Consider the following 25,835-nt stretch of genomic DNA (forward strand, 5'->3'; position numbering starts at 1 on the left):
CAGTGGCATAATCATGTCGCCTTTGTGCAAGGAATGGATGAGTAAGTGGGAAATGGTGAAAGGGTGATGGATGGTTGGCACGGTCTTGGTGGAAGAAGAAGAGTCTGAAGAAGGGTCTCGACCTGAAACCTCACCCATCCCTTCCCTCCAGAGATGCTGCCTGTCCCGCTGAGTCACTCCAGCACTTTGTGTCTACCTTTGGTTTAAACCAGCGTCTGCAGTTCCTTCCTACACATGGATTGGTGGTAAATTGAAACCACCAGTGGTAGTTAAGGACAAAGTAAACTGTGGACTTGGGGAAAATAGTCTTCAAAAGAATCCATACCTTGGACAAATCCATAACGCTGCCACTTTATTTCTTGTCTTTTTTCCATGTATTCTGTATGAAGTATTTAGTTTGTATTTTAACCATTCCAATTCATTCCAAACTACAATCTTGTAGCCGACTGTATCTTTTCATAATTGTGTGTAAAAAAAAGTTCAATTATCTCCAGTTTTCAATGTTTTTTTTAATAAGCTGTTTTAAAAAAAATCTATGCCAAAGTTGAGGCTTTCCGTCTCTCCAGCAATTCTGTATATATTATTCTTAATAATTATTACAAATCCACCTCTCTGGTCTAAGTGTTGTGATTTATCTGTTAAATTAGTTTAGTTTGGATACAGCACGGAAACAGGTTCTTCGGCCCACCGAGTCCACACCGACCAGCGATCACTGCACACTAACACCATCCAACACGCACTAGGGACATTTTCTACCTTTACCAAACCTGCATGTCCATCTTTGGAGTGTGGGTTTGTAGGCTAATTGGCCCTCTGTAAATTGTGTCGGGAGTGGATGAGAAAGTGGGATAACTAGTGTGAACGGGTGGTTGATGATCGGCGTGGACTCAGTGGGCCGAAGGGCCTGTTTGCGTTCTGTATCTTTCAATCCGCTCAATCAATCTGAAGGATGGAGATGAACAGAGTCACAGAGTCACACAGCATGGAAACAGGCACTTCGGCCCAACTCGTCCATTCTGACCAAAGTGCACCACATAAGCTGGTCCCATTTGCCCACGATTGGACCCCATGCCTCTGAGCCTTTCCTATCCATGTACCTGTGGAATACCACCACAAGGAGCAATGGCTGGCAAGGGTGTTTTGTTTAGAGATGGGTGAGGATGGGTGAGGATGGGTGAGGATGGCCCTATTGAATATAGATACTGATGACATACAATGACTTTTTGCACAGGTTTTGTTTTAGAAACATTGAAACATAGAAAATAGGTGCAGGAGGAGGCCTTTCGAGCCAGCACCATTCATTGTGATCATGGCTGATCATCCACAATCAGTAACCCGTGCCTGCCTTCTCCCCATATCCCTTGATTCCACTAGCCCCTAGAGCTCTATCTAACTCTCTTTTAAATTCATCCATTGATTTGGCCTCCACTGCCCTCTGTGGCAGAGAATTCCACACATTCACAACTCTCTGGGTGAAAAAGTTTCTTCTCACCTCAGTTTTAAACCTCCCCTTTACCGTGGCCCCTGGTTCTGGACTCCCCCAACATTGGGAACATTTTTCCTGCATCCAGCTTGTCCAGTCCTTTTATAATTTTATATGTTTCTATAAGATCCTCAGAGGGCAGTGGAGGCCAATTCTCTGAATGCATTCAAGAGAGAGCTAGATAGAGCTCTTAAGGATAGCGGAGTCAGGGGGTATGGGGAGAAAGCAGGAACGGGGTACTGATTGAGAATGATCAGCCATGATCACATTGAATGGCGGTGCTGGCTCGAAGGGCCGAATGGCCTACTCCTGCACCTATTGTCTATTGTCTAAGATCCCCTCTCATCCTTCTAAACTCCAGTGAATACAAGCCCAGTCTTTCCAATCTTTCCTCATACGACAGTCCCTCCATCCCAGGGATTAACCTGGTGAACCTACTTTTGTACGTCTTTTTTATTCTGAATAAAGTTTTGTTTCGGGGAAATTTTTATTTTAAGCTGCTCAGTGTAAAGCAAACACTGCGCAATTGCAGAAAGAAAGTGAAGGAAGAAATATGTCATCAAATGGGAGAAGTGAATGGAAAATGCAGAATGACAACCATGGGAAGATTTATCCATCCTGAACTCAGCTGCAAAGGCAGCAAAAGTAGGTAAAGATGGTAGGATTATGAGACGTAGGAGCAGAATTAGACCATTCAGCCCTTCAAGTCTGCTCCAAAGTTTACGGGAAGAGGACAGACGAATGGGGTTGGGAGAGAGAGATAGATCAGCCATGATTGAATGGTGGAGGAGACTTGATGGGATGAATGGCCTATTTCTGCTCCTGTCACTTGTGAACTGATGACCTTATTGCCATGCATCTGTTGCTGACGGCTGTTCGTGGGAGCTCTGGCCCTTCCTACCCTGACTGCACCAGAGAGAGGGGCCTGCCCTCTGATCCCAGCCTCCAGTCAGTAGGTTAGAAACAAACACCAGAAGTGAGAGATCTGGAGAATTTATTTCACAGAATATCCTGCGACAACAAGAAGGAATAAACATTCCCACGGCCACATTCACAACCTTCGATCAATGTACAGAAACTGCTCTGCATCAGATTAGAGTTGATATTATTACTAGGAAGAAACTGCAGACGTTGGTTTAAACCGAAGATAGACACAAAATGCTGGAGTAACTCAATGGACAGGCAGCATCTCTGGAGAGAAGGAATGGGTGACGTTTTGGGTCGAGACCCTTCTTCGGACTGATGTCAGGAGAGTGGACAGAGATAGAATGTAGTCGGAGACAGTAAGACTAGTGGGAGAACTGGGAAGGGGGAGGGGATGGAGAGGGAAAGCAAGGGCTATTTGAAGTTAGAGAAGTCAATGTTCATACCGCTGGGGTGTGAGCTGCCCAAACGAAGTATGGGATGCTGTTCCTCCAATTTGCGCTGGGCCTCACTCTGACAATGGAGGAGGCCCAGGACAGAAAGGTCAGAGTGGGAATGGGAGGGGGAGTTAAAGTGTTTAGCAACCGGATTAGGCGGACTGAGCTGAGCCGGAGGTGTTCAGTGGAACGATCAGTCCAGTGGTCTCACCCTGAAAATGCGTTCAAACACACAAAATGCTGGAGTAACTCAGCGGGACAGGCAGCATCTCTGGAGAGAAGGAATGGAGGGAAGGAATTGCTCTGGCCAAGTGAGGAAGCGTCCCAGGATCATCAGCGAGGGGCATCCACAGGTACACAGGGCGGGAAAGAAGGCTTTCAGCACATTGGCCTTCAACAGGCCGTGTACGGACCATAACACGTGGGATGTGATGTTACAGTTGTACAAGGCATTGGTGCGGCTGCATTTGGAGCATTGTTGTGCAGTTACAGTCACCCTGCTTTAGGAAAGATGTTGCCAAGCTGGAAACAGCACAGAGAAGATTGACGAGGATGTTGCCAGGACTCGAGGGCCTGAGCCACAGGGAGAGGTTGGGGTAGGTTGGTACCTAATTCCTTAAAGTGCAGGAGGATGAGGGGTGATCTTATAGAGGTGGATAAAATCATGAGAGAAATAGATAGGATGAATCTTTTATTCAGAGTAGGGGAATCAAGAACCAGATGACACAGGTTTAAGGTGAGAGGGGAACCCGGGGGGGGCAACTTTCTTTACACAGAGGGAGGTGAGTGTATGGAACGAGCTGCCAGAGGAGGTAGTTGTGGTAGGTTCTAGAACAACATTTAAAAGACACTTGGACAGGTGCAGGGTCAGACCAAATAGATGGGGCATCACGTGGTGGGCTGAAGGGCATGGTACCACGCTGTGTGACTCCAGATCAAAGTGGGTAAGGTCTCCAGCGGCCTCTCCATCCCCTCACCCACATGCGGGTCAGTCGGCTGTTTGACCACGTGGCAATGGCAACCAGCCTCAGCCCTGAGGCCTGTACACGTAGCCACCACAGCCGGGTCAGCTTGTTCCTCGGGGGGGGGGGGGGGGGAATAGAGGGAGGGACGGGGGAAAGGGAGGGTTAGAGGGGGTGGAGAGGGATGGGGGGGAGTAAGGAGGAATGGGGGGTAGAGGGAGAGATAGAGGGGGACGGAGGGATAGAGGGGGGAGGGAGGGACGGGGAGGGAGGGACGGGGAGGGAGGGATAGAGGGAGGGACGGAGGGGGAGTATGGAGGGACGGGGAGAAGCAGGTGGGTGTGTGGGCTCTGATGGACTTTTCAGGGGGGTGAGGGGCAGCACTGTGTGCAGCTCAGGTGATGAAATTATGAATTGACATAAATAACACGAGAGTGTCGTGCAATCAAACGCTCTCACTCTCACTCAACCGATTACTGATGAGCATGACCACAGGTTCGCAGGTGAACATCAGCCCCTGGCATCGGCTTAGGCCTCTATTCGGCAATACCAGGATCGCGGTGTCACCAACGCCCAGAAACTCCTCTGCATGGAAGGGACAGGTTAACGGTTACATACAGTGTGATGTCCAGTGTGTGCACACACGTGGAGGTGTGCAATGTGTGTGTGCTCACGCACAATTGTGTGTGTGCACGTGGGTGTGTATGTGTGCATGAGTATGTGCGTGTGTGTGAGAGGGATTGCATGAGTGTGAGCGTGCGTGTGAGTATGGGGGTGAGTGAGTGTGTGTGTGTGAAAGTGTATGAGTGTGTAGACGTACGCGTGGGAGTGAGTGGTGAGTGTGGTGTGTGTGTGGGCCAATGTGGGTGTGAACATGAGTGAGTGTGTGAAACATAGAAACATAGAAAATAGGTGCAGGAGGAGGCCATTCGGCCCTTCGAGCCAGCACCACCATTCATTGTGATCACGGCTGATCATCCACAATCAATAACCCGTGCCTGCCTTCCCCCCATATCCCTTGATTCCACTAGCCCCCAGAGCTCTATCTAACTCTCTCTTAAATCCATCCAGTGATTTGGCCTCCACTGACCTCTGTGGCAGAGAATTCCACAAATTCACAACTCTCTGGGTGAAAAAGTTCCTTCTCACCTCAGTTTTAAATGGCCTCCCCTTTATTCTAAGACTGTGGCCCCTGGTTCTGGACTCCCCCAACATTGGGAACATGTTTCCTGCATCTAGCTTGTCCAGTCCTTTTATAATTTTATATGTCTCTATAAGATCCCCTCCCATCCTTCTAAACTCCAGTGAATACAAGCCCAGTCTTTTCAACCTTTCCTCATATGACAGTCCCGCCATCCCAGGGATCAATCTCGTGAACCTATGCTGCACTGCCTCAATTAGAAGGATGTCCTTCCTCAAAATTAGGAGACCAAAACTGTACACAATACTCCAGATGTGGTCTTACCAGGGCGCTATACAACTGCAGAAGAACCTCTTTACTCCTATACTGAAATCCTCTTGTTATGAAGGCCAACATGCCATTAGCTTTCTTCACTGCCTGCTGTACCTGCACGCCAACTTTCAGTGACTGCTGTACAAGGACACCCAGGTCTCGCTGCACTTCCCCCTTACCTAACCTAACACCATTGAGATAATAATCTGCCTCCTTGTTTTTGCCGCCAAAGTGGATAACCTCACATTTATCTATATTATACTGCATCTGCCACGCATCTGCCCACTCACTCAACCTGTCCAGGTCACCCTGCAACCTCCTAACATCCACCCAGCTTTGCGTCATCTGCAAACTTGGTAGTGTTGCTTCTAATTCCCTCTTCCAAATCATTAATATATATGGTAAACAGTTGCGGCCCCAACACTGAGCCTTGCGGCACTCCACTCGCCACTGCCTGCCATTCTGAAAAGGACCTGTTTACTCCTACTCTTTGCTTCCTGTCTGCCAACCAATTTTCTATCCATGTCAACACCCTACCCCCAATACCATGTGCTCTAATTTTAGTCACCAATCTCCCGTGCGGGACCTTATCAAAGGCTTTCTGAAAGTCTAGATACACTACATCCACTGGCTCCCCTTCATCCATTTTACTTGTCACATCCTCAAAAAAATCCAGAAGGTTAGTCAAGCATGATTTCCCTTTCATAAATCCATGCTGACTTGGACTTATCCTTTTACTGCTATCCAAATGCACCGTTATTACCTCTTTAATAATTGACTCCAGCATCTTCCCCACCACCGATGTCAGGCTAACTGGTCTGTAATTCCCCGTTTTCTCTCTCGCTCCTTTCTTGAAAAGTGGGATAACATTAGCTATCCTCCAATCCACAGGTGATTGCTGATCCTGAATCTATTGAACATTGGAAATGTGTGGTGGGTGTGAGTGTGTGTTGTGTGCATGTGTCCGTGTGTGTGCCTTTGTGTGTGTGTATGTGTGTGCGCGGTGTGTGTGTGTGTGTGCATGTGTGTGGTATGTGTTTGTGTGTGCATGTGCGTGCTTGCTGCGTGTCTGCGTGCGTGGTGTGCGTGTGCACGTGTGTGCGCGCATGTGGTGCGATTATGTGTGTGTGTGCGCATGGTGTGCGCATGTGTGTGTGTGTGTTTGGTGTTTGTGAGTGTGCGTGCGTGGTGTGTGCGCGTGTGTGTGCGGTGTGCGCACATGTGTGCGTTGCGTGCGTGTGTGCGGTGCGTGCGTGTGCGCGTGTGTGTGGGAGTGTGCGTGTGAGTGTGTTTGTGCGCGTGTGTTTGTGAGTGTGTGTGTGCGCGTGTGTGGAGCGTGCGTATGCGTGTGCGTGTGCGCGTGTGTGGGAGTGTGCGTGTGTGTGTGTGTGCGGTGCGTGAGTGTGTGTGGGAGTGTGTGTGAGTGTGTGTGTGTGCGTGTGAGTGAGTGTGCGCGTGTGGGTGTGGAGCGTGCGTGTGCACATGTGTGTGTGTGTGTGTGTGTGGGAGTGTGTGAGTGTGTGCGAGTGAGGTTGTGTGTCTGGGTGCCAGCCCACACTCACCTCAGTGATGGGGCAGTGGATCTGTGCGTACCACTCCTGGCTGTACAGGCACACCTGGATGCCCTGGCCGATGAAGAGGAAAACCCACATCATGATGTTCCAGCCAGGGCTCGTCCTGTTGTCATTGAAGATGAAGTTGAAGAATACTGGGGGAGAAGAGGACACAACGATGGAGGTGGGGCAGTGGGTGTACTCCTTCTGCTGCTGCTGCCTGTTATTCCACCCACCCTCAACAGCAGCTCCCCTTCATCAGTCCCCTCTCCACGTACACAGCAATGTGTCCTCCCTCCTCACCACAGTGGGGGAAGCCACACCTGGGCCCAGTGTCCACAGTGGGGACCACACCTGGCCCAGTGCCCACAGTGGGGACCACACCTGGCCCAGTGCCCACAGTGGGGACCACACCTGGGCCCAGTGCCCACAGTGGGGGAAACCACACCTGGGCCCAGTGCCCACAGTGGGGAAACCACACCTGGGCCCAGTGCCCACAGTGGGGAAACCACACCTGGGCCCAGTGCCCACAGTGGGGGAGACCACACCTGGGCCCAGTGCCCACAGTGGGGGAGACCACACCTGTGAAACGTCACCTATCCATGTTCTCCAGAGATGCTGCCTGACCTTTGAGAGTCTGTTAGGGCCACGGCACGTGACAGGGATAGTCACTGTCTCCAATATGTGCAGCCGAGTGATCAGTCCGCATCCATCCTCACACTCCACCCCCGCCTGTTTATCACTGGGTGACTAACCCTCTCTTCCACCCTCTGTGTGGGCACCTGTCTCCTCCCCACCTTGCCCACAGTCAGGATCAAAACTGTCTCAGCAAGACTGACAGGGAGAGGGAACCCTGGCTGATCCTTCCTGCTCCATCTGGGTGTAATGCTGGGTCTGTACAAGGTGCTGGTCACAGGGGGGTGGGTAATGCTGGGTCTGTACAAGGTGCTGGTCACAGGGGGGTGGGTAATGCTGGGTCTGTACAAGGTGCTGGTCACAGGGGGGTGGGTAATGCTGGGTCTGTACAAGGTGCTGGTCACAGGGGGGTGGGTAATGCTGGGTCTGTACAAGGTGCTGGTCACAGGGGGGTGGGTAATGCTGGGTCTGTACAAGGTGCTGGTCACAGGGGGGTGGGTAATGCTGGGTCTGTACAAGGTGCTGGTCACAGGGGGGTGGGTAATGCTGGGTCTGTACAAGGTGCTGGTCACAGGGGGGTGGGTAATGCTGGGTCTGTACAAGGTGCTGGTCACAGGGGGGTGGGTAATGCTGGGTCTGTACAAGGTGCTGGTCACAGGGGTGGGTGTAATGCTGGGGCTGTACAAGGTGCTGGTCACAGGGGGGTGGGTAATGCTGGGTCTGTACAAGGTGCTGGTCACAGGGGTGGGTGTAATGCTGGGGCTGTACAAGGTGCTGGTCACAGGGGGGTGGGTAATGCTGGGGCTGTACAAGGTGCTGGTCACAGGGGTGGGTGTAATGCTGGGGCTGTACAAGGTGCTGGTCACAGGGGGGTGGGTAATGCTGGGTCTGTACAAGGTGCTGGTCACAGGGGTGGGTGTAATGCTGGGGCTGTACAAGGTGCTGGTCACAGGGGGGTGGGTAATGCTGGGTCTGTACAAGGTGCTGGTCACAGGGGGGTGGGTAATGCTGGGTCTGTACAAGGTGCTGGTCACAGGGGGGTGGGTAATGCTGGGTCTGTACAAGGTGCTGGTCAAAGGGGGGTGGGTAATGCTGGGTCTGTACAAGGTGCTGGTCACAGGGGGGTGGGTAATGCTGGGTCTGTACAAGGTGCTGGTCACAGGGGGGTGGGTAATGCTGGGGCTGTACAAGGTGCTGGTCACAGGGGGGTGGGTAATGCTGGGTCTGTACAAGGTGCTGGTCACAGGGGTGGGTGTAATGCTGGGGCTGTACAAGGTGCTGGTCACAGGGGGGTGGGTAATGCTGGGTCTGTACAAGGTGCTGGTCACAGGGGTGGGTGTAATGCTGGGGCTGTACAAGGTGCTGGTCACAGGGGGGTGGGTAATGCTGGGGCTGTACAAGGTGCTGGTCACAGGGGTGGGTGTAATGCTGGGGCTGTACAAGGTGCTGGTCACAGGGGGGTGGGTAATGCTGGGTCTGTACAAGGTGCTGGTCACAGGGGTGGGTGTAATGCTGGGGCTGTACAAGGTGCTGGTCACAGGGGGGTGGATAATGCTGGGTCTGTACAAGGTGCTGGTCACAGGGGTGGGTGTAATGCTGGGGCTGTACAAGGTGCTGGTCACAGGGGGGTGGGTAATGCTGGGTCTGTACAAGGTGCTGGTCACAGGGGTGGGTGTAATGCTGGGGCTGTACAAGGTGCTGGTCACAGGGGGGTGGGTAATGCTGGGTCTGTACAAGGTGCTGGTCACAGGGGTGGGTGTAATGCTGGGGCTGTACAAGGTGCTGGTCACAGGGGTGTAATGCTGAGGCTCTATAAGGCACTGGTCAGGCCGCATTTGGAGCACTGTGAGCAATTGTGGGCCCCGTATCTGAGGAAGGATGTGCTGGCTCTGAAGAGGGTCCAGAGGAGGTTTACAAGAATGATCCCAGGAATGAGTGGGTTAACATATGAGGAGTGTTTGTCAGCACTGGGCCTGTACTCACTGGAGTTTAGAAGGATGAGGGGGGACCTCATTGAAACTTACCAAATAGTGAAAGGCCCGGATAGAGTGGATGTGGAGAGGATGTTTCCACTAGTGGGAGAGTCTAGGACCAGAGGGCACAGCTTCAGAATTAAAGGACGTACCTTTAGAAAGGAGATGAGGAGGAATTTCTTCAGTCAGAGGGTGGTGAATCTGTGGAATTCATTGCCACAGACGGCTGTGGAGGCCAAGTCAGTGGATATTTTCAAGGCAGAGATGGACAGATTATTGATTAGTGCGGGTGTCAGGGGTTATGGGGAGAAGGCAGGAGAATGGGGTTAGGAGGGAGAGATAGATCAGCCATGATTGAATGGTGGAGTAGACTTGACAATAGACAATAGACAATAGGTGCAGGAGGAGGCCATTCGGCCCTTCGAGCCAGCACCGCCATTCAATGTGATCATGGCTAATCATTCTCAATCAGTACCCTGTTCCTGCCTTCTCCCCATACCCCCTGACTTCGCTATCCTTAAGAGCTCTATCTAGCTCTCTCTTGAATGCATTCAGAGAATTGGCCTCCACTGCCTTCTGAGGCAGAGAATTCACAGATTGATGGGCTGAATGGCCTCATTCCGCTCCTATCATATGATCTTCGGGGTAATCAGTAACTTTACCTTCTCTGACGCTGGAGGTCGACCCACTACAGGGATGGTAGGTGGCAGCTGGCAACACCTGGCATTGCCGGCCTCTGTACTGCATGCCAGCCAATGCCAGCTGCACACATGCCAACGATTCGAGCCGTGACTGGAAAGGGGTGAGGGCACTGCTTTCCAATGGAGCGATCGTGGTGGCACCACCTACCTCCCAAGATGGCAAAGAGGCAGAACATAACGGGGTAGAAGTAGCCCAGGCACAGCGTCAGCACGTACTCGTGAACCACGGCAGACAGGATGAAGACAGACAGCATGGCAGCCACGCGGAACCTCTTGCCCAGGATCTGCAACACAACATGCACGTGTCAACCCTGCCCACCTCCACACATGCACACCCTCGTGACACGTTACTGCCCCCTGCTGGTGGGCCGGGGGACAGCTCCTGTGCCAGGGCAGGGAGCGGCAGCTCAGTGGCAGCACGTTGAGCTGCAGGTGCAGAGGGTCTCGATCCACGGGGGGGGGGGGGGGGGGGGGGGCATAGGTCGTAGTGTCATAGAGTGATACTGTGCGGAAACAGGCCCTTCAGCCCAACTTACCCACTCTGACCAACATGTCCCAGCTACACTAGGAGCCACCTCCCACAGTCACATCATCTGCTGGTGTGTGAGTGTGAGTGCATGTGTGAGTGTGCATGCGTGTGCATGTGTATGTGTGTGTATATGCGTGTACATGTGTATATGTGCGTATATATGTGTGTGCTTGCATAAATGGTATGCATGCGCGTGTGCACGTGTGGTATATGTGCGTGTGCGCGGAGTGCTCAATATACGCGGTGTGTGTGGTGCAGGGTCGCACTTAAGTGTACGCAGGTGCGCGTGTGCATATGTATGTGTATGCATGTGTGTTTGTGCATGTGCCCGTGTTGAGTGTGTGCTTGCGCATGCAGGTGTTCTTGTGCAAGTATATGTGTGTGTGTGTGTGTGTGTGTGTGTGTGTGTGTGTGTGTGTGTGTGTGTGTGTGTGTGTGTGTGTGTGTGTGTGTGTGTGTGTGTGTGTGTGTGTGTGCGCGCGCGCACAAATGTGTGTGTATGCATTTGCACATGCATGTGTGTGTGCGTGCACGAGTGTGTGCAAGTGTGTGTGTGTGCGTGCACGAGTGTGTGCAAGTGTGTGTGTGTGTACGAGTGTGTGCAAGTGTGTGTGTGTGTGTGCGCGTGCACAAGTGTGTGCAAGTGTGTGTGTGCATGCACGAGTGTGTGTGTGTGCATGCACGAGTGTATGCAAGTGTGTGTGTATGTGCACGAGTGTGTGCAAGTGTGTGTATGTGTGTGCATGCACGAGTGTGTGCAAGTGTCTGTGTGCATGCACGAGTGTATGCAAGTGTGTGTGCATGCACGAGTGTGTGCAAGTGTGCGTGTGTGCATGCACGAGTGTGCAAGTGTGTGTGTGTGTGCATGCACGTGTGTGTGTGCATGTATGTGTGTGTGCTTGCGTGCACGAGTGTGTGAAAGTGTGAGTGTGCGTGCATGCACGAGTGTGCAAGTGTGTGTGTGTGCGTGCACGAGTGTGTGCAAGTGTGTGTGTGTGTATGTGCATGCATGAGCGTGTGCAAGTGTGTGTGTATGTGCACGAGTGTGTGCAAGTGCGTGTGTGTGTATGTGCACGAGTGTGTGCAATAGTGTGTTTGTGTGCATTATTCTCTGGTGCAGCCAGTGTGGTAAATCTCCACTTGTGTAAATCACAATGAGAGATTCGGAAGATTTGTGCAACTCCAATCACAACGTGAATGTTGGCGTGCCTGTCTCACCGTGCGGCTAATCGCAGATGGGGAGGGTTAACATCTTCCCACCGGGTTGTGGCATCATGCCCGCGCTGTGCCGCGCTGTGGTGTGGTGCAGTGCTTACCCAGAGCAGGTCGGTGTGCTGTGCTGTGCTACGGTGTGGTGCTTACCCAGAGCAGGTCGGTGTAGGTGTAGTTGTAGAGCCAGTCGTGGACTACCACGTTCCAGGTGCGGTAGTAGTTGGCGAAGGAGGTGGAGTTCCACCAGTCCTGGGGCAGAGATGGGCAGAGTCAGTACCATCACCATGCGGAGGGCAACTATCCCAGCTTTAGTTTAGTCCAGAGATACAGCACGGAAACAGGCCCTTCAGCCCGCCAAGTCCATGCCGACCACGATCACCCATTCACACTAGTTCTGCGTTATCCCACTTTCTCATCCACTCCCGACACATTACCAACAATTGACCACAGCCAATTAACCTACAATCCTGCACGTGTTTGGAGTGTGGGAGAAACCGGAGCGCCCGGGGAAAACCCACGCAGGTCACGGGGAGAACGTGCAAACTCCGTACAGACAGCGCCCGTAGTGGGAATGGAACCCGGGTCTCTGGCGCTGTGAGGCAGCAACTCTACCGCTGCACCACCGTGCGGCCCCGGATCAGATCTCATCCTCAGGGTGGACAGCTCTCCCGAGCTGGAGGCGGGAAGGCAAGAGGGCGGTGCTCTCGGGGGATTGGCTGATGGAGTGTGGGGGGTGAGGGGGACCGTCTGACTGAGGTGGCGGCGGGGGGAGCTGAGCGCCGCACGGGTCGAGTGGCATCACGGTGCCCACAACGGGCAGGCACAGCACATACGGGTGCTGCACTGTAAGGAGTTTGTACGTTCTCCCCGTGACCAACGTGGGTTTTCTCCGAGATCTTCGGTTTCCTCCCACACTCCAAAGACGTACAGGTTTGTAGGTTAATTGACTGGGTAAATGTAAAAATTGTCCCTAGTGGGTGTAGGATAGTGTTAATGTACGGGGATCGCTGGGCGGCACGGACTTGGTGGGCCGAAAAGGCCTGTTTCCATCTGTATATATATGATATGATATGATATGAGGGATGAAGGGCACGGCCAGGGTGAGGGGGGGGGTGAACAGTAGACATGAGGGGTTAGCCATCTGAACGCTTGCTGCCCACCAAAGGAAGGTTGAGAAGCTGGCAGCGAGCACGTTGGTGGGTAGCAAACGTTCAGATGGCTAACCCCTCATGTCCACTGTTCTCCCCTGCCCACCCTGGCCGTGCCCACGCAGAGGAGAGACATTCAAGGATGGGTCAGCAGATAGAAAAGGGCAGGTGTCTGTCAGAGCTGGCCAAGTGGGCAATACGCTGGCACTGTTACACCTCCCTCCAACACCCCTCGGCAGCCCTCCTCTGCCACCCTCCTACACAAGCACGCCCCGCCCCCCTCACCCTCAACCTCCCCTCCCTACACCCTCCCCTCCCTCACTCCCCCCCATGTACAAGACGTTGGTGAGACCCATTTAGAATATTGTGTTCAGTTCTGGGCACCATGTTATAGGAAAGATATTGTCAAGCTTGAAAGGGTTCAGAGAAGATTTACGAGGATGTTGCCAGGACTAGAGGGTGTGAGCTATGGGGTTGAGCAGGCTGGGTCTCTATTCCTTGGAGTGCAGGAGGATGAGGGGTGATCTTATAGAGGTGTACAAAATCATGAGAGGAATAGATTGGGTAGATGCACAGAGTCTCTTGCCCAGAGTAGGGGAATCAAGGACCAGAGGACATAGGTTCAAGGTAAAGGGGATAAGATTTAATAGGAATCTGAGGGGTATCTTTTTCACACAGAGGGTGGTGGGTGTATGGAACGAGCTGCCAGAGGAGGTAGTTGAGGCTGGGACTATCCCAACATTTAAGAAACAGTTAGACAGGTACATGGACAGGACAGGTTTGGAGGGATATGGACCAAACACGGGCAGGTGGGAATAGTGTAGCTGGGACATGTTGGCCGGTGTGGGCAAGTTGGGCTGAGGGGCCTGTTTCCACACTGTGTCACTCTATGACTCTCTCCCCCACACCCTCCCCTCCCCTCACTTCTCTCCTCTCCCCCTTCTCCCCCCATTCCTTCCCCTCCCATCACTCCACTGTGCCCTGCTCTCTCTGACCTCTCCCCCACACACACCCACCCTCATTGTTTCACCGACTGGTCCCACAGTCGCCCCGACCAGTGCCCTCCATCCCACCCCTCCTGTTACCTTGTAGAACATGCGGTCTCCGAAGCGGAGCATCTCGGCAAAGGCGTTCAGCCAGCAGTGGAGGAAGGAGTAGAAGAAGAGAAGCAGGAGGAAGGTTCCTGGTGGAGAGAGCACACCAGCTCACTTGCCACCATGTTTGTTTATGTTTAGAGATACAGCACGGAAACAGGCCCTTCGGCCCACCGAGACCGCACCGACCAGCGATCCCCACACTTACACTATCCTACACACAATAGTTTAGTTTAGAGATACAGCGCGGAAACAGGCCCTTCGCCCCACCGGGTCCACACCGACCAGCGATCCCCGCACAGTGACACTATCCTACACACACTCGGGACAATTTTTACATGCACCAAGCCAATTAACCTTAAAACCCGCACGTCTTTGGAGTGTGGGAGGAAACCGAAGATCCTGGAGAAAACCCACGCAGGTCACGGGGAGAACGTACAAACTCCGTACAGACAGCACCCGTAGTGGGGATGGAACCCGGGTCTCTGGCGCTGAGAGGCAGCAACTCTACCCATGCATCACCGTGCCACCACAAAGTACTGGAGCTACTAAGCAGGTCAAGCAGCAGCCCTGGAGAATATGGAGTCTGAAGAAGGCTCGCGACCCGAAACGTCACCTACCCATGTTGTCCAAAGATGCTTCCTGAGCCGCCGAGTTGTTCTCCACAAGCTGAACCCCCCGCCCGCCCCCCCGGCCCCCCATCTTTCCCCGAAGGTTCTGACTGTTGTCTTTGGAGCAGTGAGCCAGACGACCGCTGGCTATTTGACTGCTGGAAGCAGCACAACAGTCAGATCCCATCCATCCCTGAGTCTCAAACAGGGCACAGAGAAGATTTACAAGGATGTTGCCAGGACTAGAGGGTGTGAGCTACAGCGAGAGGTTGAATAGGCTGGGACTCTATTCCTTGGAGCGCAGGAGGATGAGGGGTGAACTTATAGAGGTGTAAAAAACCATGCGAGGAATAGATCGGGCAGACGCACAACTCACATCAACCATTGACCACCCGTACACTAGTTCTATGTTATCCCACTTTTGCATCCTATACACTAAGGGCGATTCACAGAGGACCAATTAACCCACAAACCTGCACGTCTCTGGGATGTGGGAGGAAACCAGAGCACCCGGAGTAAACCCACATGGTTATGGGGCGGAAGGTGCAAACTCCACACAGACAGTACCCGAGGTCAGGATTGAACCCGGATCTCTGGCACAGTGAGGTAGCAACTCCACCACTGCACCACCGTGTGCCGCCATGACAGTGCCGTCTGACGATTGCCCATTCACCACAGTCCATTGGAAGCGCCAACCGACTAATACTCAATTCTCACGTCCTTCCTGAAACCATCTTCCAAGCAGGCTCCACCTTGGACCAGGCACTGCCCACTGGACGGGAGCATCGCTGGGCGAGCGCAGACTGTACCTGGTAAGGTGGCGTTGAATATCGAGAGGACAAGTGTCTTGGTGCTGAAGGGCTGTTTGCTCATGTTGGTGAACACTGGGACGCAGAGCCTCACCAAGATGAAGTAACAGTAGAAGAGGCAGCCGAGGACCTGTGGGGCAAAGAACAACAGTGGTCACAGTCTGATGCCCATAGCAAAGCCAGGAGAAGTAACCCAGTAGATGGACCCTCCTTTCAACGCCACCATCTCCCTTGCCCTCGCCTCCAAGCAGGGTGGCACGGTGGCGCAGCGGTAGAGTTGCTGCCTCACAGCGCCAGAGACCCGGGTTCCATCCTGACTACGGATGCTGTCTGTACGGAGTTTGTACGTTCTCCCCCTGACCCGCGTGGGTTTTCTCCAAGATCTTTGGTTTCCTCCCACACTCCAACGATGTGCAGGTTTGTAAGTTAATTGGCTCGGTAAAAATTGTGAATTATCCCTTGTGTGTGTGTAGGATAGTTTTAGTGCTAGTGTACAGGGTGATCGCTAGTTGGCACAGACTCGGTGGGCCGAAGGGCCTGTTGCCACGCTGTATCTCTAAAGTAAACAGTTGAATTCTTCAGGCCATTTGCCCCTCGATGAAGTCAATACCTCCTTCAATGTAATCACTCAGCCTGCTTGCTCTCTGCAATCATTCATTCATCCACAAGTCAATCTACTTGCAGTCTCCAAAATGATCACTCCCCAATTAATCATTCCCTCTGAAACCAATCACTCTGAATTAATCAGTTGCCTCCCATTCAATCCTTCAGCCATGGATCCATCCTTTAGAGATACTGTGTCACCACCGAGTCCGTGCCAACTAGTGAATTCCCTGTATACTAACACTATCCTGCACGCTGGGGACAATTTAGTCTTTACCGAAGCCAATTAACCTACAAACCTGCACGTCTTTGGAGTGTGGGAGGAAACCGGAGCACCCGGAGAAAACCCACGCAGGTCACGGGGAGAACGTACAAACTCCGTACAGACAGCACCCGTAGTCGGGATGGAACCCGGGTCTCTGGCGCTGTGAGGCAGCAACTCTACCGCTGCACCACCGTGCCGTCCTTAAATCTTTGCGATCAAAGTCACGGCGCCAGGCGGAAGAGGGCTCTGCCCGAGCCGACTGCCTGCCCCTTTCCTGGGGTCACGTCCGTGCCCAGGTGGTACTTGAGAGGGACCACGCGCTGTCCACGGGCTCCCTGGGGGATTCCCGGGACCGCTGGGCATCGCGGGGGGTGGATGTATCCTGGACAAGGATGGTAATATCTACATACTAAAACTCTTGTTTGTTTGTTTGTTTGTTTGTTCCTGAACTACAGCCAAAACGGTACACGACAGCGCGACAATTTTAGGCCCACCTTACTCACCGTCGTCTCTTTGGTGCTAATGGATGAAGTTTCATTGAAATCGGTGTTATGTTTTTAAAGTTATTCACTTTAAAGTTTTTCACATTTTAAAGTTTAAATCTATCTCCTGGGGAGGGATGGGGGGAGGGAGGAAGGGGGGAGGAGGGAGGATAAGGGGGGTTGAGGGGGATGGAGTGGGGGGAGGGGAAGGGGGGAGGGAGAGGGGGGGGAGGGAGAGGGGAGGAGGGAGGAGGGAGGGGGGGAGGGGGGAGGGGAGGAGGGAGGGGGAGGAGGGAGGGGGAGGAGGGAGGGGGAGGAGGGAGGGGGAAGAGGAGGGGGAAGAGGGAGGGGGAGGGGGGAGGGGGGAGGGGGGGAGGAGGGAGGGGGAGGAGGAGGGGGAGGAGGAGGGAGGGGAGGAGGAGGGGGGGAGGGGAAGGAGGGAGGGAAGGGGGGAGGGGAGAGGGGAGAAGGGAGGGAGGGGGAGGAGGAGGAGGAGGAGGAGGAGGAGGAGGAGGAGGAGGAGGAGGAGGAGGAGGAGGAGGAGGAGGAGGAGGAGGAGGAGGAGGAGGAGAGGGGTGGGGGGGGGGGGGAGGAGAGGGTGCTGCACCAATGCAGGAGAGGTTTGGGCCCAACGGGTCCATTGGTCTAGTAGTTGTTTAATACTCAGTGTATTTGATATCTAAGAATATTTGTATTACTTTGTACTATGGTGATGGTTTGTTGGTATTGTACATATTATTCTTGTATTCAGTCAATTGATAAGCAATCAATCATTTCTATATTCTCCCAGTGCACAGTGGCTGCAGTGTTCACCATCTACACAATGCATTCCTTCTGCTCCACACTTAACTATCGATGAGAATACTCTGGCTGCATCTGACAAACCCATGATTTCTACCACCTAGTTTTACCACCTAGAACGATAAGGGCAGCAGGCACAGGGGGCAGGCAGAAGGGCGGCACAGTGGTGCAGCGGGTAGAGCTGCTGCCTCTCAGCACCAGAGACCCGGGTTTGATCCTGACCTCGGGTGCTGTCTGTCTACGTGTGGAGTTTGCACGTTCTTCCTGTGACCATGTGGGTTTTCTCCGGGTGCTCCTGTTTCATAGAAACAGAGATAACAGGTGCGGGAGGATGCTATTCGGCCCTTCAGGCCAGCACCACCATTCATTGTGATCACGGCTGATCATCTACAATCAGTAACCCGTGCCTGCCTTCTCCCCATATCCCTTGATTCCACTAGCCCCCAGAGCTCTATCTAACTCTCTTTTAAATTCATCCAGTGATTTGGCCTCCACTGCCTTCTGTGGCAGAGAATTCCACAAATTCACAACTGTCTGGGTGAAAAAGTTTTTTATCACCTCAGTTTTAAACGGCCTCCCCTTTATTCTTGGACTGTGGCCCCTGGTTCGGGACTCGCCCAACATTGGGAACATTTGTCCTGCATCTAGTTTGTCCAGTCCTTTCATAATTTTATATGTCTCTATGAGATCCCCTCTCATCCTTCTAAACTCCAGTGAATACAAGCCCAGTCTTTCCAATCTTTCCTCATATGACAGTCTCGCCATCCCAGGGATTAACCTGGTGAACCTACGCTGCACTGCCTCAATAGCAAGGATGTTCTTCCTCAAATTAGCCCAAAACTGCACATCCCAAAGACGTGCGGGTTTGAAGTTTAATTGGCTTCTGTAAACTGCCCCCTAGTGTGTAGGGAGTGGATGAGAAAGTGGGAGAACGCAGAACTAGTGTGAACGGGTGTGGACATCTTTGGAGTGTGGGAGGAAACCTGGACCACAGAGAAACTCCAGGCGATTACAGAGAGAACGTACAAACCGCACCCGTAGTCAGGATCGAACCTGGTTCTCTGACGCTGTGAGGCAGCAACTCTACTGCTGCGCCATCGTGGCGCGCCCCATACTTCTATGTAACAACCCTGGACATTTGGTAAAGATCCCAATGCCACTTCTGGGGGCTGTGGGTGTGGGGGCGGATGGTGGAGCAGAGTCAATCTCCTGCCCCCTTCCATCCATCGCAGCAAAGCAGTCCTTGTGAGGGGATCTGGCCTCACTAGATAACGTCACCAACTCACCCCCACTCTTCAGCAGAAGGCAGGCGGAGTACAAACCCCCGGTAGCAGAACAGCAGTGGTGGTCATCGACACATCGCCAGGCCAGGCCGATCCCTGCAACTCCCACCCAGTGCCGTCGCCAGGACAACAGGGCCTTCATGGCCAAGTTGAGACTCCGCATCTATGACAACTTTGGACTTGAATCAGACAAAATGGCGGCGGAAACGTGACGACCCTTGTGAACTGCCTCAGTGTAATCCACTGTTCCTGCACTCTTGGACTTTGGTTAGGTCACATGTGAAGAATTGGGAACAATTTTGGTCATCCCGTTACATGATGGATGTGAAGTCTTTGAAGAGGGTGCAGTAGAGAGTCACAGGAAATTGATGTGGCTTTATTATTGTCATAGGTACATAGAAACAGTCGTTCTCCATGTTGTCCACGTGCGTCAGACCATACCCAGGACAAGAGAAAAGAAACAGAGTGTAAAATATAGTGCTCTGTGGATTGAGTGCCTGGCCAGGATCACGGGCTGTTGGATTGTTTGATCTGGAGTGCACGAGGCTGAGGACAACCTGATAGAAGTTTATTAAATAACTAGACCAAGTCGACCCGTTGGGCCCAAACCTCTCCTGCATTGGTGCAGCACCCTCTCCTCCCCCTCCCCCCTCCCCCTCCCCCCTCCCTTCCCCCTCCTCTCCCTTCCCCCCGCCTCCCCCTCCCTCCACCCCCTCCCCCTATCCCCTTCCGCTCCCTACCACTCCATCCCCTCAACCCCCCTTATCATCCTCCCCCCTCTCTCCACCCCCTCCCTCCTCCCTCCCTGGAAATAGATTTAAACTTTAAAATGTGAATAACTTAAAATATATAACCGATTTCAATGAAACTTCTTCCATTAGCACCAAAGGGACGGCGGTGAGTAAGGTGGGCCTAAAATTGTCGCGCTATCATGTACCGTTTTGGCTGTAGTTCAGGAACAAACAAACAAACAAACGAGAGTTTTAGTAGAAAGATGAGGGGCAGACAGATAGGGTAGACATTTGGAACCTTTTTCCCCAGGGTGTAATTGTCAAATACTAGAGGGCATAGCTTGAAGGTGAGAGGGTCAAAGTTTAATGGAGATGTGTGGGGAAAGTGTTTTTTACACTGAGAGTGGTGGGTGTCTGGAACGTGCTGGCAACGGGCCTTTGCTAGGGGCTAGTGGAATCAAGGGATATGGGGAGAAGGCAGGCACGGGTTACTGATTGTGGATGATCGGCCATGATCACAATGAATGGCGGTGCTGGCTCAAAGGAACAAATGGCCTTCTCCTGCACCTATTTTCTATTTTTTGGTATGTTTACTGCCAGACATTGTTAACTACTTTGGTCTTGAATCAAACAAAATACCGTCGGAAACGCGGCAACTCTTGTGTACTGCCTCAGTGTGATCGACTGTTCATAAGTTCAAGGAGCAGAATTAGGCCATTCAGCCCATCAAGTCTACCCCGCCATTCAATCGTGGCTGATCTATCTTTCTCTCTCAGGTAGGGAAGTATGATTGTGCACGTACTGTAAGGTTTTTACTGAACTGTATGCAAAAAGGAATACAGGTGACAATAAGGTACCACTGAACTATTTGTTCCATTCTCACCTGAGCAAAGTTCAGCGCCACGTACTTCCATCTGATCCTTGGAGTCCTGCAATAAGACACATCCCTGATGAGATTTGAAGGAAAGGCTCCTTATTCATCAGCCCAGTTAGTCCCGAAGCCATGTAACTGCCAGAGTATTCATGTTCATAAGCCCTAGGAGCAGAATTGGGCCATTCGGCCCATCTAGCCTACTGCGCCATTCAATCATGGCTGATCTATCTCTCCCTCTCAACCCCATTCTCCTGCCTTCTCCCCGTAACCCCTGACACCCGCACTAATCAAGTATCTATCAATCTATGCTTTAAAAATACCCAATGACTGTCTCCACCACCGTCTGTGGCAATGAATTCCACAGATTCACCACCCTCTGGCTAAAGAAACTCCTCCTTATCTCCTTCCGAAAGGTACGTCCTTTTCTTCTGAGGCTGTGCCCTCTGGTCCTCGACACTCCCACTAAGTTTCTGCAGCGTAGCCTCTGCTGTAGTGTAAGGGACATAGTGGGAAATTGTTACACAGCACGCTCCCACAAGGAGGAATGAGGTTACCGAGTCTGCGCATTGATTGAAGAATAAGTCCTTGCCCCAAGACAGCAAAGGGGTCGGGGGCGCGGCGGTAGAGTTGCTGCCTCACAGCGCCAGAGACACGGGTTCCATCCTGACCACGGGCGCTGTCTGTATGGAGTTTGTACGTTCTCCCCATGACCTGCGTGGGTTTTTCCCTGGTGCTCCGGTTTCGTCCCACACACCAAAGACGTGCGGTTAATTGGCTTTGGTAAAATTGTAAATTGCCCCCAGTGAGTGTAGGATAGCGCTGGTGTGCGGGGATCGCTGGTTGGTGTAGACTCGGTGGGCCGAAGGGCCTGTTTCCACGCTGTATCTGTAATCTAAACTAAAACCCTGGACATCAGGATCATGCATGTGTCCTTTATCCAATGACACATAAAGTCACACCCACCCTTATTTCTGGTAAGGAACCCAATGCCACTTCTGGGGGCTGTGGGTGTGGGGGCGGATGGTGGAGCAGAGTCAATCTCCTGCCCCCTTCCATCCATCGCAGCAAAGCAGTCCTTGTGAGGGGATCTGGCCTCACTAGATAACGTCACCAACTCACCCCACTCTTCAGCAGAAGGCAGGCGGAGTACAAACCCCCGGTAGCAGAGCAGCAGTGGTGGTCATTGACACATCGCCAGGCCAGGCCGATCCCTGCAACTCCCACCCAGTGCCGTCGCCAGGACAACAGGGCCTTCATGGCCAAGTTGAGACTCCACATCTTTGACAACTTTGGACTTGAATCAGACAAAATGGCGGCGGAAACGTGACGACCCTTGTGAACTGCCTCAGTGTAATCCACTGTTCCTGCACTCTTGGACTTTGGTTAGGTCACATGTGAAGCATTGGGAACAATACCACAGAGAGGGTGGGAGGAGAATGCTTGGGACGAGCTGCCCAGTGTGTCGGCATATTGATGCAAGAGATGGATTACTGCTGGTTGGAGTGGCCATTGAAGAACGGACCAGAGTGGGCGGTTCTTGATCTGGGCCCACAACGCTGGGGAGTAACACAGGGCAGGCCCACCCCTTGGCCCAACCAAAGAGGAGGTAAGCAATATGGGTAAGGAAAAAAGCCCCATTCAGTGAGAGACCAAGACATACCTGGGATATGAGTTGCGATAGATGAGGGTGGGGCAGAACAAGAAGTAAAGATAACAGGAGAACGCTGGCATCTGAAACACTTCACCTGCGAATAAAAAGAAGACAATTTAAATCAGTTCACAAACGGCTGCTTCATTCAGCTTGAGATCGGTAGTACACTGCATCACGTTTTCTTATGATGGAGTCCCAGTCTTGCAACGTCTTTCACATTAGTCTCTCTGAAGAGAGTTTTCTTCATGTACCCATGGCGTGTGGCCTGGAAGTATTCTTAGCATTCATCACATTTTTCTTTGGATAGAATAGCAACAGATATTGTATCAATGGTCCAGGCCAGGAAAAGATCCACAAGCATCAACCTCCATGTTGCCCGCATCTGGGATGAACTGATTTATCTACACTGGCTGAGGGTGATGCTGCGGTCAGAAGTCAAGGGTGGACACAGGCTGAGGGCGATGTTAGGGTCAGAGGTCAAGAGTGGACATTGGCAGAGGGCAATGTTAGAGTCAGAGGTCAAGAGTGGACATTGACAGAGGGCAATGCTGGGGTCAGAGGTCAAGGGTGGATACTGGCCGAGGGCAATGCTGGGGTCAGAGGTCAAGGGTGGACACTGGCTGAGGGCAATGCTGGGGTCAGAGGTCAAGGGTGGACACTGGCCGAGGGCAATGCTGGGGTCAGAGGTCAAGGATGGACACTGGCCGAGGGCAATGCTGGGGTCAGAGGTCAAGGGTGGACACTGGCCGAGGGCAATGCTGGGGTCAGAGGTCAAGGGTGGACACTTGCCGAGGGCGATGCCGAGGTCAGAGGTCAGGAGAGGACATAGCCAGCAGTAGAAGCCTCAGAAACAGGTGGGAGAAAACTGGGGACACAGACGGTAAAACATCAAGCCAATATGCTGCAGTAAAAGAGGAAAGAGATTCGGGAGTAAGGCAATACCGTCTAATGCCTCTGGGTGGTGATATATCTCAGAGAGACTGTCCCCATCACACACTGGGCGGGGAATGGCTGGGGAACCACACTTGATGCATCACTCAAAGTGGCCTGAGGTGAGTGGATACAGGCAGAGTAGAAGTGAAGGCAGCAACTACCTTTCAATGTGATGGAATAGAAAGGTTGTGTAAGAAAATAACTGTAGATTCTGGTACAAATCGAAGGTATCACAAAATGCTGGAGTAGAAAGGTTCGTGGGTTGACTCGGAGTTCACAGTCCACAAACAAAAGGGCAGAGTTCAACCCAATGATTACCCCTGTATAAAGTCAACTGCCTATTGCTAACCCGGACGCTGGGAGGATGTCCACACATCAATGGGCAAATATTATATCCAAGTGCATCGGCTCCTTCAAAAAAAAACATGAGGCCAATACACTCGACACTGATGCAGAAATAAACAGCAAGGTTTGACACCGAGTGACGCTCCCTCTACACCGCCCCGTCACACACTCTCCCCAGGGTCACACACAGAGTGACGCTCCCTCTACACCGCCCCATCACACACTCTCCCCAGGGTCACACACACACAGACAGAGTGACGCTCCCTCTACACCGCCCCGTCACACACTCCCCCCAGGGTCACACACAGAGTGACGCTCCCTCTACACCGCCCCGTCACACACTCTCCCCAGGGTCACACACACACACACACACACACACACCGAGTGACGCTCCCTCTACACCGCCCCGTCACACACTCCCCCCAGGGTCACACACCGAGTGACGCTCCCTCTACACCGCCCCGTCACACACTCCCCCCAGGGTCACACACACACACACCGAGTGACGCTCCCTCTACACCGCCCCGTCACACACTCCCCCCAGGGTCACACACACACACACACACACACAGAGTGACGCTCCCTCTACACCACCCCGTCACACACTCCCCCCAGGGTCACACACCGAGTGACGCTCCCTCTACACCACCCCGTCACACACTCCCCCCAGGGTCACACACCGAGTGACGCTCCCTCTACACCACCCCGTCACACACTCTCCCCAGGGTCACACACACACACACACACACAGAGTGACGCTCCCTCTACACCACCCCGTCACACACTCCCCCCAGGGTCACACACACAGAGGAGCTGTTCTGATGACGGAGGATTTGAAGCAAAATTTGGGAAGGATTCGTTGTGGAAGGGGAACAAAAGCAGCGAGACTCTGGAGCTTGGATCATCAGCGGACTTCAGGGGCTTTCTTTTCAAAAATACTTCTTCAATTTGTGAGGAATTTGACTGTGTCTTTGCGAGTCGTAGGGGCGGCAGTAGCTGGTGGATTGCCAAGAGCACTTGGAAACAGGGGAGCTGAGATTTGGATCGATGGGGTTGTATACATCAAATACCTCCCTCCCACACCGATTTACTTAGTTCAGTTGGCTTTGTAAAGAGGGGAAGAGTGTTTTTTTTTTGGATTGCCAGTGAAGCTGAAATGTTTCAAACAGACCTGGGGACAAAGCCTTCAGAGCTGCAACTTCAATGGGGAAGATCGACACGGACATTCCTTGTTTATCTGGAAAACACGCCCTTTGTTGCTTTTTCTGGACACTCCTTAATTAAACTGTTCATTAAATGTTGGGATGCAGTGTTCACAGCAGCAACAGCAGTAAGATTTTAATTTATTAAGAACCGATAACATTTGTCATGCCACCCCTCTGAGGGTCACCAATGAGGTAGATGGGAGGTCAGGACCGCTCTCTAGTTGGTGAGAGGACGGTTCAGTTGCCTGATAACAGCTGGGAAGAAACTGTCCCTGAATCTGGAGGTGTGCGTTTTCACACTTCTGTACTTCTTGCCCGATGGGAGAGGGGAGAAGAGGGAGTGACCGGGGTGAGACTGGTCCTTGATTATGCTGCTGGCCTTGCCGAGGCAGCGTGAGGTGTAGATGGAGTCGATGGAAGGGAGGTTGGTTTGTGTGATGGTCTGGGCTGCTGGCCATGCCGAGGCAGCGTGAGGTGTAGATGGAGTCGATGGAAGGGAGGTTGGTTTGTGTGATGGTCTGGGCTGCTGGCCTTGCCGAGGCAGCGTGAGGTGTAGATGGAGTCGATGGAAGGGAGGTTGGTTTGTGTGATGGTCTGGGCTGCGTCCACAACTCTCTGCGATTTCTTGCGGTCTTGGATGGAGCTGTTCCCAAACCAAGCTGTGGTACATCCCGATAAAATACTTTCTATGGTGCATCTGTAGAAGTTGGTGAGAGTTGTAAAGGACATGCTGAACTTCCTAGGCCACATCTTCATTGGCGTCAGTGGGCAGGGTGTGAGCGGGCAAGACACGGGCAGGCTGTGCTGCCCCTCAGTGAGTTACATTGGTTGCTAGAGATTGGTTGTAAACGGAATCCTTACCTTGCGACAGTTTCGCCTTCAACACTTTGGGAACATTTTCCCGTATGTAAGAGTAACTCTTCATCATTAAACGAATCTGTGGTTAAAAAAACAATTATCCAATGCCCCAACCAGTCGCTGTGCCAGAATACTGGGAATAATACTTGGAAAAGCCTGGATAGAGTGGATGTGGAGAATGTTTCCACCAGTGGGAGAGTCTAGGACCAGAGAGCACAGCCTCAGAATTAAACAACGTTCTTTTAGGAAGGAGATGAGGAGGAATTTCTTTAGTCAGAG

At 52.5% G+C, this 25,835-nt stretch overlaps 1 protein-coding gene across 3 annotated transcripts in view; it reads right to left on the reverse strand.

Moving 5' to 3' along the window:
• Positions 1 to 3,939: 3,939 nt before the first annotated feature.
• LOC144611993 (sterol O-acyltransferase 1-like) overlaps positions 3,940 to 25,835 on the reverse strand; it is a 54,239-nt gene continuing 32,343 nt past the window's right edge. For all 3 annotated transcript variants that reach the window (XM_078431393.1, XM_078431392.1, XM_078431391.1), the window contains 9 exons: positions 25,560 to 25,635; positions 22,225 to 22,309; positions 20,574 to 20,619; positions 15,526 to 15,655; positions 14,097 to 14,194; positions 12,014 to 12,112; positions 10,271 to 10,406; positions 6,822 to 6,967; positions 3,940 to 4,391 (listed from right to left, as the gene is read on the reverse strand). In XM_078431393.1, coding sequence (XP_078287519.1) covers positions 4,335 to 4,391; positions 6,822 to 6,967; positions 10,271 to 10,406; positions 12,014 to 12,112; positions 14,097 to 14,194; positions 15,526 to 15,655; positions 20,574 to 20,619; positions 22,225 to 22,309; positions 25,560 to 25,635 — 873 coding nt within the window. In that variant the 3' untranslated portion in view covers positions 3,940 to 4,334. The remainder of the gene's footprint in view (positions 4,392 to 6,821; positions 6,968 to 10,270; positions 10,407 to 12,013; positions 12,113 to 14,096; positions 14,195 to 15,525; positions 15,656 to 20,573; positions 20,620 to 22,224; positions 22,310 to 25,559; positions 25,636 to 25,835) is intronic.

The sequence above is a fragment of the Rhinoraja longicauda genome, chromosome 42 (genome assembly GCF_053455715.1).
Source record: "Rhinoraja longicauda isolate Sanriku21f chromosome 42, sRhiLon1.1, whole genome shotgun sequence".
NCBI classification, from domain to species: Eukaryota; Metazoa; Chordata; class Chondrichthyes; order Rajiformes; family Arhynchobatidae; genus Rhinoraja; species Rhinoraja longicauda.